The sequence below is a fragment of the Eurytemora carolleeae genome, unplaced genomic scaffold (genome assembly GCF_000591075.1).
Source record: "Eurytemora carolleeae unplaced genomic scaffold, Eaff_2.0 scaffold40, whole genome shotgun sequence".
NCBI classification, from domain to species: Eukaryota; Metazoa; Arthropoda; class Copepoda; order Calanoida; family Temoridae; genus Eurytemora; species Eurytemora carolleeae.
Genome location: NW_019396035.1, coordinates 591,497 through 605,652, shown reverse-complemented (window position 1 = coordinate 605,652; position 14,156 = coordinate 591,497). Strand labels below are relative to the sequence as shown.

Here is a 14,156-nt window from a genome sequence, read left to right as displayed (position 1 = left end):
CAAATCAGTCTAATATAAAAACAGTTAGTTGCTTTGTCAATCTATTGTAGGCCGGATGATTTTAGTAAAATTAGTTTTTGTTCTTAACAATTTTAAAATTTTAGCTCCTGAAGAAACTTCTGACGAAACGTCGGTGAGTGCTGGAGATCCTATTCTAGGCGCACCTGGAGAAACACCTTCCAACCCAACTGGTCCCAGGTACTCATCTGCTATGATCCCAACTCATAGGGAGTTTGTGTCAAACAAGCCTTTGTTGTACCGTGTACGTTAGTAACACAAGGAAATGTTTAGTTTTCAAAAATTATTGTAATTTTTAAAATCGGAATGTACGAAATATGTACAGGGTTACCCACAAAGGATGAGACTTCAGGGACGATTGTATGGAATTTGTTTTCTTGCATTCAGGGTTTATCGTAGACTAAAACTGGCATATAATCAAGCTTTAAATCGTCATATTTTTAAGTTTCAGCTCGTCTTTACAGTCTCATTCTTTGTGGGTAACCCTATATTAGAAAAAACTAAGAACATGTTTTTATATTTAACTATTTAAGGATGGGGTTGAGCAACCTGCTGGAAGGATTAACAGAAGACCAACTAATGTTGGGACGGGTTCAACCTTTCTGGGTTCCGGACTCCGACTCCCCTAATTGTATGATCTGTTCAGCTAAATTTACAGTGGTGAAGAGAAGGCATCATTGTCGAGCATGCGGAAAGGTTAGATAAACCTACAAATAATTTGTTAACATCAATTTAAAGTTAAAACTTCTAAAAGATTGAATATTGATAACTTTAAGGTTTTATGCTCTGGGTGCTGTGGAGAACGGTTTAAGCTTGCTTACCTTGAAAACCGAGAAGAACGTGTCTGTACTCCGTGCAAGGCTGTCCTAGAGCAACTAGAGAAGGCGGAGAAGGCAGGACTAAGTTCAACACATTCTATGCCAACCAGGCCTAACCCTGCCAATCCTATGGAATACTGTACCAGGTTAGTCGCTTGATATTGGACCATAAAAAATTTCCAATTTTTTACACATTGATTTTTTCAGAGTCCCGGTATCGGAGCAGGTTTCGGGATCTAGGAACCCAGATTTACCAAGTGTGATGGTTCCTATCGGGGTTCTCAAAAGGAACGGATCCACGGACAGAAGCTCCGTTAGTTCAAAAACGGATAACAAGTCCGTCATGTTTAGTGACGGTATCCGTCCTGGCGGAGATTTGACCGAACTGGACGGAGCAGGATCCGAGCACCGAACCCTAGGGAAGAGACCGGGACGGATAAAGGCAAAACGACTCCGGGGTCGAGTTTCCAGTTCCTTGAGTGGAGATGTTTGCTCAAGTAGGATGCCAGCTACAGGGCTACCACTAGTTTCAGGTGGAAACCATCAATCTATTTATAGAAAGTTGTATTCTCTGTCCGTCTATCTGTTTGTTTGTCCGATCATAACTCAGGAACCCCTGGTCCGATTTGCCTTAAATTTTGATTGGAGAACTCGGGAGACCCACGGGAAAGTTCTTAGTTTGGTTTTGAGATACTAAATTGAGTGGGTCGACTTTAGTATTGAATATTTAATTCCCCGGTAAAATCGTTTAAGTGCGGGTAAACGGCGGCAGTACCTTTTAGTAACCTGGGCAGCGCTGGGCTCCCAATAATCAGAGACTTCTTATTATTGTATATTTAAAATATAGGCTAATTTAAAAAAAAAAAAATTTGAACTTCAACGGGCAACACCGGACATATCAGCTAAAATCATGAATAATGAATAATTATATAAACCTGGGCGGGTTCTCCAGCCAGTATTGCATATATTTTTTATCTAGGAAAGGGTCAGGTGGATGATGAGGAGATATCTGTCTGGTTTTCAGCAGGAACATCAGTCAACTTCGTGCTAAACAACAACCTAACCGTACTCACCAAACGGGTTAAATATACTCCAATCAATAAACTAGTTTGGAATTTTGCATCTCGAGGCTTGACCTCGGTAGGCCAGGACGAGGTTGTCATCCTCCTGGAGACAGAGGAGGACGAGCTCTTGCCTCCGCGTGATATTTACATCGTTATTCAATCTTTATATGAGCAGGTTAGTTATCTTCTAGATATATAAAGTTGTAAGCTCTGTTTTTTGTCTGTTTGTATGTTCGAGATCATAGCTCATGAACCCCTTGACCGATTGACCTCACATTTTGATTGGGGAACTCGGGAGAACCACAGGAATGTTCTTTGCTTGGTTTGATATTTTAAATTGAGTGGGTCCACTTTTTTCTGTGACGAATTAGCATAATGGGTCTCTCTTGTTATGCATGTATCTATATATATAAAGACAATCTCTGTTTGTCTTGTTTGTTTGTTTGTCCGATCATAACTCAGGAACCCTAGGACCGATTTTCCTCAAATTTTTATTGGGAAACTTGGGAGAGCCACGGAAATGTTCTTAGCTTGGTTTTGAGATTCCAAGTGGGTCGACATTGATAACAAAAATTTAGTTTCCCGGTAAAATCGGCCAATTGCGGCTAAATAAACATACAGTAGTCCTCATAAAACTGTGGAATAGGAAAACGACATTAAAGCAATCTTTAGTGTATTTGATGTTGTCATAAAGCAAACAGTTGCTTATACAGGGTTAACCACAAAGGATGAGACTGTAAAGAAATTATTAGATATGACAATCCCAAAGTTTGATTGAGTCTTATGTCTTAAATGTAGTGTTTAAATAGCTTATTTAATATTTGAACAGTCGTCCGAAGTCTCATCCTTTGTGGGTAACCCTGTATCTTGAAAATAAACTTATGAAGTGAAATACTTCCGTGAACACTTCACAAATACTCTGTCTTATGTTCAATGTTCATTGGTATATTTAAAATCATATCTTAAAGGGACTGTTATGGAAAAATTAAAGGGGGTAAAGGCTGAAACCTAAGCACTTTAGGAGTTATCGAGACCTTTAATAGTCCTATCTCGAGAAATTGATATAAAACTGTTTTCGTATAAATTTGACACAGTTTTGTATCAATTTCTCGAGACAGGAACATCAGATAGAACTCTCGATCAACTCCTAAAGTGTTTAGGTTTCAGCCTAACCCCCTTTCATTTTTCCTTGACAGTCCCTTTAAGTCGCCCTCGTATTCCATAGTATCAAGGTTACAACTGTAGCTTACCATTTTAACTTAGACTTTGTAAGGAGTTAAATGTTATAGATTTGATTAAATATTATGGAAATTTTGCCTTGATGGTTATGAAATTCAAATTTCTGAAAGATTAAAGTTTTTTAAAAAAAATCTCAATTGCGACATTTGATGTTAAAGGCGGGTGCTGGTCAGCCTGTGTTAGAGATGGGTCATATAACGGTGAACTCCGAGCATCTTGGTTCAAACTCACATGGAGGATGGATGTTCATTAGGCACACTTTTCAGGTAGAAAAAGATTTGGGTCAGATCTATGGAATCCTCCATTTAACAATTTATAGTAGTTTCCTTTAAATTCGTATACTTTTACTGTTAAAGTGAGATAAATTTGTAATAGAATGAAAAATATTTCATCATTTTCTTCATATAGTTTTATTCGAAGTTAAATGTAAATTGTAACCAATTCATGATAAAATATTTCAGGCTGTAACGGATTTATTTCTACCTCCTCCTCCTGTTTTATTCGGTATCCTACTCATGAGATGGGAGATACCCTGGGCCAGGGTTTTCCCTCTCCGTCTCATGCTGAGACTCGGAGCAGAGTTCAGATATTATCCTGCTCCTCTTGTCTCTGTACGAGGACGGAAACCTGTCTACGGAGAACTAGGACACACTATAATGAGTGTTCTCTCCGACTTTAAGAACTATGCGTACACTATACCAACGGTCCGAGGACTGGTTATACATATGTCTCCGAGAAGAACTCTTATTCTTATTCCTAAAAACCGACATGACGCAGTGAGTAAGGCGTTAAATAACTCCAACCTTCCTGTGTTAGCTCTAGGAGCAAACTTCTCCATGTCGGTGGATTCTCATCTAGTAGCTATACAGACACCAGAGGGAACTTACCAAACTCAAGCTATTAATATACAGCACAAGGTGGGTTAGAACTGGTTTATATGTTTCATCTGGTCGTCTATTTTAACATTTGAATCTTTAAACGAAATTTCATTAAAGGGACTGAAAGCGTAATTTCAAGTGGCCTTCCATGTTAAGATGGCAATGCCCGATTCACAACGTTACCCTTAAAAGCTTTGTCTGTAATTGTGGTTTCAGGGGTGCATATTTTCTAACAAATTATTTACCCCCCCCCCCCCTTTTTTTAATTGATGATTTTTGGGTGAACAGTATCAAAAGAATGAAAATATGACTTGCACATTTTACTACAGGAAAATAACTAAAAATTAAATTAAATACTTTAAAACCTATAAAACAAAAATATCTTCCACATTATTGATCAGATAAAGGTTTCAAGGGTATCCTTGTGAATCAGGTATTGCCATCTTTACATGGATTGTTACTTGAAATTATACTAGCAATCCCTTTAACTATGAAGAAATAGATGAAACTGTTTTAAAGGTTGAAGAAGGAATATATTTTTGAAAACAAAACGTCAACAAAACCTTAGATTTAAAATTCTTAATATCAGATATCAACAACTCGCTTAAACTACAGAACTTTGACAATCTAATGCGTTTCAATTGAGTCCTCTCCTTCAGGTTCATTAATAGTAATAAAATCTAAGCTTCAAAATGCTTAGTATCAAATATCAACGATGTCAAATCTATATATTTTTGTCGATTTATTCTGTAATCAGTCCTCTCATTCAGGTTCATTACTAATATTTAGACATTTAATTATTAAGGAACGAGTGGTAACCGGAGCCTCATTTGTTGTTTTTAACGGGGCGTTGAAATCTACAGCAAACTTGACCGCTAAATCATCAATAGTTGAGGATGGAATCATGGTTCAGGTAGTAAAAAGATTTGCCTTATTTCTTAGTCGCGCTAGAACCATAGTCATTTGGTTACGCTCTACCAAAGCAGTGTAGATAGATAGATACGACTTTTAGTTGTACCTATGATAGCATGTTTAAGAATTTTGGCTATCCGGAGAAAAAAATCTAATTCGTTTTCTTGTCAACATGTCATTCAAGATCAGTGTGTACATCAAATTAGATGCAAATGATTAAAAATTTGAGTACATATGGTACCATGTTTAAGAAATTGGGCTATTACATCAGGAGAAAAAATTTAAATAGTTTTCTTGTTAACTTATTATTAAGTACACCAAACTAGATAAAAATAATGAAAAGTTAGAATTAAACACCACCCCTCCCCCCCCCCAAACAAAAAAATGTGATATGCTTCATTCATTTTGTTTTCTGTAGCTTAATGAATTTGATGAAAAACAAAAGTCGATATTTTTTCCTTTTATCTTGTTTGCATAAAGAATATATTGAATTGAATGTGTTCAGGTTCTCCCTGATCATATGGTTGCCTTGAGGAAATGTCTGGAGAACATGGAGGATATGAATATAGGGTGTGGTCCGATAGGGGCGGAGCAACCTGATGAAATAGTTTCCATCAAGTGGGTGGATGAAGATAAAGCTTTCAATATAGGGTAGGTCAAGCAGAAGAAGAAAAATTTAGAAAAAACATAAAATTTATTTCTTACACCCGATTTTCACAAAAAATGCTAAATTGAGATTTATAAACAAATTTGAAATTTTGAAAATTGAGAGAGTTCACGCTTAAAGGGTTTTCCCAAGCTTTTAGTTTAAACTCATTAGAGCACATTTAACCATCTCCCAATTATTCTAAAACTTCGTTCTACATTCTTAGTTTGCAAAGTTACTTTGTAATACGATATTTGTACCTTCATACATTACTTGGAGATCATAAACTTGTAATATTCTTGGTTTCAGGATAAAAAGTGTTATTGACGGAAAAGGTATGGACGGTGTGGGAAGTTTAAGAATACATTGTGGACCAGATATGCGCACTGATTCTCATCTACTCAGGTATTTTACTGCCTTTTCATGAATATAAAAGTTATTAATTTTTTGTACTGCGGTGTATATATTATATTGTAGATATAGATTAAGAGACAGTTGTTCTCGATGCGCATAATTAAAATTTCATTACTGTTTCGCGCCGGTCGGCGACTTATAAGTTAACATGAAGGACTGAAATGGTTTCTCTCAAAGCAAAAGGTACATAATGGTAGAAGGAAAAGTTTATTCATCTTCAGGTGTTAATACACTAGAAATACATCATAATTAGAAAAATACAAATAATGGTTAACTATTTACATATAAAAATTATAAGAAATTAGTATTAATTACATTCCAATGACGCTCTGGGGTACAACTAGATCCTTCAAGTATTCAGTCAACACTGACTGGTTTATGGATAAGTTTGTATATAGTGTAGTACGGTCAATGTTTGTAAACAAAACCGGACCAGAATAAACAAAAAATCAAGGAAATAGGGGCGTTCAATTTTCTTATGTTAAAGGGAGTGTTCGCGAAAAATGAAAGGGGGTATAGGCTTATTGCGATAAAAAAGCGCTTTTGATCGCTTCTAATCTTCTATCTGTTGCGTCTATAAGGAGAAAATTGTTAAAAACGACTAATACCGAAGAACGTAGTATCCATACAAATTCAGAAAGATGCAACATACGACTTAGACCGTAAAAAAATCTATTTAATTTCAAACAAATCATTCAGATATTACACCCTATCGTCATCGATTATCTTTCGCCCCATTTGTATATAGTTGATTTTTCATAATATGTTTTAATTGTTATGATCTGAGAGTTACTTATAAAAACATTTATTCCTGTTTCGAGGATTTTCATATTTTCTAGGAATGTTCGAAAACAAGTTAGAAGCTAAATGTTATTTTAAAAAATAAAATAAAAACATATTATGAAAAATCAACTATATACAAATGTGGCGAAAGATAATCGATGACCATAGGGTGTAATATCTGAATGATTTGTTTGAAATAGATCGCGATATAAATCTCGCGAAACAATTACTCTCTTCTGTGCTTAGATGGACTGAAGTTTTCCTTCTGAAGATCCCTGATCAAGCCAATCGATCACGTGATCCTGATCCAACCAGGGTAGCGGAGGAAGTAGCTCGAGCTGTCGGAGTAGCTCTGGTCCCCCTTCTCTCAGATCTCAAGAAAGAAAACCTTTCTCCTCTTGCAGTTCGAGTTTCACTTGATGAGGATAATGTAAGTTTTAAACTTTAAAAGAACATACAATTTTATAAAATATAGCAAAATAACTTTTGGATAAAAATAAATACATTTTTGATGAAACTACACCTCAAACGTTTGTTTATAATTACAGAACAAAATTTGCCCCTTCTATGTGCATTGTGCAAAGTTCGTTGAGAAAAATCGATAAATGGGAAATTATAAAAATTTAATTTTGAAACTTTATAAACTTTTGAAACTCATTTTCTACCCCTACGAAGTTCCTATTGGTAATAAATATTTTTTTAAATTCAACTTTTAAAAGAATCCAATAGTTATTGTATATTATTTTTAGGTTTCCTACGAGGCCGGATCTAATGATAAACCCCTACCCGGAGTCTACATGAATAATCTTGACAACGAACTCATCCCTCTCATTCATTCTGCAACCTCAACAACTCTAGTCATAGAACTCGTTTTCCATATCCTAGATCAGTAAACTACATTCAATACATAGTAAAATACATTCGACACAGTAGAATACATTCAACACCATAGAAGAATACATTCAACACATAGTAGAATACATTCAACACCATAGTAGAATACATTCAACACATAGTAGAATACATTCAACACATAGTAGAATACATTCAATACATAGTAGAATACATTCAATACATAGTAAAATACATTCAACACATGGTAGAATACATTCAACACATGGTAGAATACATTCAACACATAGTAAAATATATTCAACACATAGTAGAATACATTCAACACATAGTAGAATACATTCAATACATAGTAGAATACATTCAACACATAGTAGAATACATTCAAAATAGAGTAGAATACATTCATCACATAGTGAAAACTCGCATAGTATAATACATCTAACTCATAAAAAAACACATTTATCAAGTACTTGGTAGAATGAATTCAATACATTGTAAATACATTCAACGAATCAACAATTAACACCTAGGAAAAAACTTCACTAGTTTAATTAAAAAACACTTAACAGTATATTACACTTCACACTGGTTTAACACTCAAAAAGCAACCAGTAAAATTCTTCATTGAAATTCTTCTAATTCTAAGTTTATCCAATTTATACTCATTAAACACATTCTATCAGGAGTAAACATTCAGATTTCTGCATTGCCCGACATTAACTAATTCATTTAGTGAATTTAGTGCTTTTTTCCATATTCCTTGCAAAATTAATATAAAATATATGAATAATTTAAATTTTCATTGAATATATTTTGTATAGGACTATTTTTAACGGGCAAATACAATAATTTGAATTGCATCGTCCATAAATAATGCATTGAATTAGTTGAAACATTAAAAGTTTACGCCTAATGTGCTCGATTTTTACCTATTTATTTATAATGTAGTATTTTTCTTTATATACAAAAATCTGCATTTTATAGTTTTTGTTTTATATCATTCCTTTTATCGGTTGGATGCTCCTTTTCAATTAAGTATTTAAATTTTTACTCGTAAATATTAGATCATGATTAAGCAATCTATTGGGATTAGAATTCTTCAAACAGAAGCAATGAACATAGAAAAAATTATCTAATTCTGGACCGATCAAGTTTAAATATTAATTTTGGTGAAATTTCAATTAATTTTGTGCAGCTTTTTTAGCAAAGTCGGGAAATTGTAAATAATATATTTAAAATATTTTTATTTAAACAATGTTTCTTAACTCAGATAGTTTGTACTTTTTAAATTGGTGTGTTAATGTAGTTTAACGCCTTCTAATTTATTCCCCCTAAATTTAAGGAAGTTCACATTGAATGGTTTTATGTCTTATCACAGTACATGTTTTATCCATCTATCTACATATATATATATATTTATCTTATTCACAAATGGAATATTTTCAGATTAGCTAAATGTCCCCTAATAGTTGAGATAAATGGGGCTGGTTGAGTCAGGACGGATATCTACTCGGTTGAGCGCTGTTTCAGTTCTTATCCTTGTTTTGGTTCAGCAGTTCCTCAGTTTATTTCCTCAAGTTCTCTCCGCTCTACTTTTCATCATGGCGGTGTTTGTCTCGCCCTCAAGACTAGATCGTATCAAGATGTTCTTCTCTCGGCAGGTCGTAGAGGGGGAAAATCCGCGGAAACTCTTCTCTCTCCCTGTATATCTAAAGAAAAACGGATGTGTGCTCCGGGTGGGTTGTATAGCACAGGTGGAGAATACGTCCGAGACGAATCCTCCTCTTCACTGTATCAAGGATATTCTCATCTCTCAAGATTTGAATCAGGTGAAAAAAATATTCGATAAATATTTATTTAAACTTTTTATTTTAGATTTTTTATTTAGATTTTCTGTTGCTTAGTTCCTGTTCTATCCGACGAGACATCAACAAGTACAGGTAGAAATCTAGTTTGAACCATTTTTACGACAATTTATCGCTATATCTTTCATAAAATTTTGTAGGGGATATTATACATCTTCTTGGAACCCCCACCCGTTCATTTTTGCATCTAGTTGTACTTGGTGAGGAGTTGATGGTTGATATTTTATATTTAGTTGTACTGGGTGAGGAGTTAATGGTTGATATTGTATATATTTAGTTGTACTTGGTGAGGAGTTGATGGTTGATATTATACATTTAGTTGTACTGGGTGAAGAGTTGATGGCTGATATTATATATTTAGTTGTACTTGGTGAGGAGTTGATGGTTAATATTATATATTAAGTTGTACTGGGTGAGGAGTTGATGGTTGATATTGTATATATTTTGTTGTACTGGGTGAGGAGTTGATGGTTGATATTGTATATTTTGATGTACCGGGTGTGGAGTTGATGGTTGATATTGCAAATATTTAGTTGTACCGGGTGAAGAGTTGATGGTTGATATTGTATATATTTAGTTGTACCGGTTGAGGAGTTGATTGCATATATTTAGTTGTACTGGGTGAGGAGTTGATGGTTGACATTGTATATATTTAGTTGTACTGGGTGAGGAGTTGATGGTTGATATTGTATATATTTAGTTGTACTGGGTGAGGAGTTGATGGTTGATATTGTATATATTTAGTTGAACCGGGTGAGGACTTGATGGTTGATATTGTATATATTTAGTTGTACCGGGTGAGGAGTTGATGGTTGATATTGTATATATTTAGTTGTACTGGGTGAGGAGTTCATGGCTGATATTGTATATATTTAGTTCTACTGGGAAAGGAGTTGATGGTTTATATTGTATATATTTAGTTGTACTGGGTGAGGAGTTGATGGTTGATATTGCATATATTTAGTTGTAATGGGTGTGGAGTTGATGGTTGATATTATATATTTAGTTGTACTGGGTGAGGAGTTGATGGTTGATATTGCAAATATTTAGTTGTACTGGGTGAGGAGTTCATGGCTGATATTGTATATATTTAGTTGTACTGGGTGAGGAGTTCATGGCTGATATTGTATATATTTAGTTGTACTGGGTGAGGAGTTCATGGTTGATATTGTATATATTTAGTTGAACCGGGTGAGGAGTTGATGGTTGATATTGTATATATTTAGTTGTACCGGGTGAGGAGTTGATGGTTGATATTGTATATATTTAGTTATACCGGGTGAGGAGTTGATGGTTGATATTAAATATATATTTAGTTGTACCGGGTGAGGAGTTGATGGTTAATATTGTATATATTTAGTTGTACCGGCTGAGGAGTTGATGGTTGATATTGCATATATTTAGTTTTACCGGGTGAGGAGTTGATGGTTGAGGTTGAGAATGTAAAGACTGCTTGTGGTAGAGGAATTGCTCTTGATCTCTTACAAGAAGGAATGGAATTACTTCAGAGAACTATTGAAACATATCCTCTACATATACAGGTCAGTGCAGACTGCAGATTCACCGTAATTTCATTTTTGAAATATCATTGCCTCTAAAAATAATTTTTGATAGAGGTAATGCTGGAGATTAATTGTCTATGGTATTTCTAAACTACTTAAAATAGACACTGGTTTTACTACACACAATGTGCTTATTATCCGTTTAATTGGTTTTTCAATATTCATGAACATTTCTTCTTAATAAAACTCCGTGAAAGCCACTAGGCCATAAAATAAGACAAATTTGTCCATAATCTCTTATTATCACACGGAACAAATGTCCAATGGCTATTATTCCAATAGTTATCCAAATTCAGGGAATTTTCGTTCCAGTAGAATTAATTTTTAAAAAGTTTTCGTATCTTTGGTTGTTTTCAGAGAATAGTTCGGAGACATCAGCTCTGCTCTACAATTCGGAGAGACGTGCAGAGATTTCTCTCCGGGTTCTCCATTGTACACTCCTGGACGGTTGGAGCTGTGGACTGGAGACTGGATCCAGGGATCCTAGGTCTCGAGAGAGAAACTGCTTTCTCTGTTGACTTCCATATTGAAAAGTTTGAAAACTCCGTTTCTCATTTGGATCTTCTGTTTGGAGACTGTTGGGACGTGAGATGTATATCCGGTACCGCCGGATACAGAGCTATTATTACTCTTGATCTTGGTGTCGATCAGAACCTAGAAATCAAGATAACAGCTCATGCAGTTCTCTGCTCTGAAACTCTGAACCCTGAGAAACATAGAAGGCAAACTTTACAAGAACTGCACACGTCCCGTCTTAATCCAATGCTAAAAGGATTGTTATCTACAGAAAATACTCTGAACCGTCCTGAAACCAGTTTTCCTCCAGGTACTGCTAGATCTCTTACTTGGGAATCCTTCCGAAACTCTGAGGAGAATACTCTGAGTTCCTCCGATGGATCTCCTCAGAGAGGAGGAGCTCTATACCAGGCTGTATCCTTGGATAGTAGTTTTATCCTACCTAGCTCATCAGCAGCTGCAGCATCTCTCCAGGAACTATTGAGAAAAACCAACCTTAACTCCGAGAACTTCTACTACTACAGTCCTGCGGAGAAGAAGAAGCGTGGAGTAGGACGGAAAACCAAGGGTCCAAACACGTCCACTCCTGCAGATGAAATAGAAGGAACTGACTCGGAAGATTTTCGTGATACAGACCTAGAGATATTAAACTCGGATATTCGGGTGTTTGAAGAGATTACTCCACTGGAAGGGATCAGAGATACTCCAAATACAACAATCAATTCAGGTAAATTACAAAAATGAATGATTAATGAACAGTTTATGAAAACATTATTATATATAAATATATATATATATATATTACAGGATTATCCTCAAAGGATAAGACCTAAAGCTAAAGAATTATAATTCGATCTAAAGACGGATTTTTTTCTGCCTTGCAAATCATTTTTGAATGATGTATAAATGATATTGCCGAGAAGGAAATAAGTTTACAACAACTTTAAAAAAAAAAGAATAAGAAAAAAGCAGTGCTTAGGTTCCATTTAATTTTGATGCGGTTCCGGATCCTGGATCCGCACTGGAAAAAAATTCATTCGGATCCGGATCCAGGTTATTTCCATTAAATTTTTGTGTTTTTTTTTGTATTAAGTTTGCCCGTTGGATCCAGATCCAGGAAGCCAAAATCTTGCGGATCCAACGGATTGGGATCCTAAGGCTGATTAGATTCTTTACCGTCGTCTTATAAACCATCATCCTTTGTGGGTAACTTTGAAGGTTTTTAATTCCGCGTTCAGAACTTAAGTTATTACGATTTTTATTTTGCCATGAACTGAAAATATATTTTTATGATATGATTAAATCATAATATGTTTTTATTTTAGATTTCAGTCTTGAAACAATCAGCCCTGAGAACAGTCAGGAGATGAATCTTGATGTGTCAAACGGTACCCTCGTCACAAACAATTTTGATCAGATGAATATATCTGAACAACTCATGAAAAAATCCTCTCCTATCCAATCAAACACTCCGGTCAAATCCGAAATCCTAAACCCGGTAATAGAATCTGCGGCGCATGCGCACATCTTGGTGGAAAACAAACAAAGAAAACCGCTCCAACTCATTACTGAACCTGAAATGAAACTTTTCGGTCAATCCGGTCTGGAGAAAGCAGAGTTACCAAGCTCAGATAAGGATCTTCCCGGTTTTTCCGGAGACGGCATCACCACAATTTCTGAATCAAATCTATCAGATATTCTAAACCCCGGAGAATTTGAGGATTTAAGTCCTGTCGCTCCATCCACGCTAGAAAATGAAACTAAGGTTCTCTCTTCATTTGGTTTGGATCATCCATTCCTAGTGGATGAGCCGACAAGTCCTATAGCTAGAAACGTGTCAGAGATCAGTGATGTTGAAAACAATAATGATCTTAGTCTAGATTTAAAGGTAAACCAATTGAGTTTTTATAAGGGATTTGCTTAATAAAAACATTCAGAATACACAACACATTAATTTTTTAATATAATTATATCAAACAAAAATAGAACTTGTCATTTAGTTGACTGAATAATTTTTATTTTTAGTTGTCAGAAACTCTAAAATGTGATACACCTGGAAGTGTTGGAACCCCGACTCCACCCTCTTTAGCCAGTGCAGCAGACTCCAAGGTTATTGAGTATATCAATAGTCTCCCGTCTCATGCTCCTCTGAACGCGTCCTTTACTCCGGATAAAAAGGAGCTCTCCCTCAACGTCTCAACACGGCAGCAAGCTTCGCCCTCTGGCCTAAAGTCTCCTTTGTTCAACGAGAGTAGGAGAGGACGGATCAACTCTGAGGACGAAGGCAATATCTCCGTCTGCTCCTCTAGATCCCGTGCCTCTGATCTAGGAAGTATGGGGGGAAGGTTCGGACAAGGAACTCTCTCCACGTTCTACGGTGTTGGTATTCCAACCACCAGTACCTGCCCTTTCCCCGATGAATGGCAGTATAATACTATACCAGAGGTTATTGAGAATGATGATGAGATTGACTAAGCTTTATTCCGTTCAGATCTGTAGTTTTTTCCGTCCTAACAACTGATAAGTATTGATAATTATTTTAAGCTGTGATATTTTAAAGCCAGGTACCTGACGGTTGAAATATAG

The 14,156-nt window shown here is 35.5% G+C and overlaps 2 protein-coding genes across 9 annotated transcripts in view; both read left to right on the top strand.

Annotated features, from left to right (window-relative positions):
* The window catches only part of LOC111698077 (zinc finger FYVE domain-containing protein 9), a 28,264-nt gene extending 19,190 nt beyond the window's left edge, over positions 1-9,074 (top strand). The window contains exons 6-19 of one of the 8 annotated variants that reach the window (XM_023468372.1): positions 105-198; positions 552-714; positions 795-982; positions 1,044-1,369; positions 1,816-2,075; positions 3,298-3,405; positions 3,601-4,056; positions 4,823-4,930; positions 5,435-5,580; positions 5,885-5,980; positions 7,019-7,202; positions 7,522-7,682; positions 8,233-8,238; positions 9,006-9,074. In XM_023468372.1, coding sequence (XP_023324140.1) covers positions 105-198; positions 552-714; positions 795-982; positions 1,044-1,369; positions 1,816-2,075; positions 3,298-3,405; positions 3,601-4,056; positions 4,823-4,930; positions 5,435-5,580; positions 5,885-5,980; positions 7,019-7,202; positions 7,522-7,665 — 2,273 coding nt within the window. In that variant the 3' untranslated portion in view covers positions 7,666-7,682; positions 8,233-8,238; positions 9,006-9,074. The other 7 variants (XM_023468365.1, XM_023468357.1, XM_023468341.1 and 4 more) reach the window with 7 other exon arrangements.
* LOC111698130 (uncharacterized) lies at positions 9,057-14,156 on the top strand. The gene is made up of 6 exons (XM_023468384.1): positions 9,057-9,456; positions 9,516-9,567; positions 10,897-11,033; positions 11,412-12,297; positions 12,896-13,458; positions 13,596-14,156. The coding sequence occupies exons 1-6, from the start codon at positions 9,106-9,108 to the stop codon at positions 14,043-14,045; spliced, it is 2,439 nt and encodes an 812-aa protein (XP_023324152.1). The 5' UTR covers positions 9,057-9,105; the 3' UTR covers positions 14,046-14,156.

Excerpts from the sequence above, each read along its gene's own strand:
- LOC111698130 (XM_023468384.1), top strand. The coding sequence starts at position 9,106 with ATGGGGCTGGTTGAGTCAGGACGGATATCTACTCGGTTGAGCGCTGTT. Across the intron at positions 9,457-9,515 it reads TCTCTCAAGATTTGAATCAG|ATTTTCTGTTGCTTAGTTCC; the intron begins GTGAAAAAAATA and ends TTTTTTATTTAG. Across the intron at positions 13,459-13,595 it reads ATCTTAGTCTAGATTTAAAG|TTGTCAGAAACTCTAAAATG; the intron begins GTAAACCAATTG and ends TTTTATTTTTAG.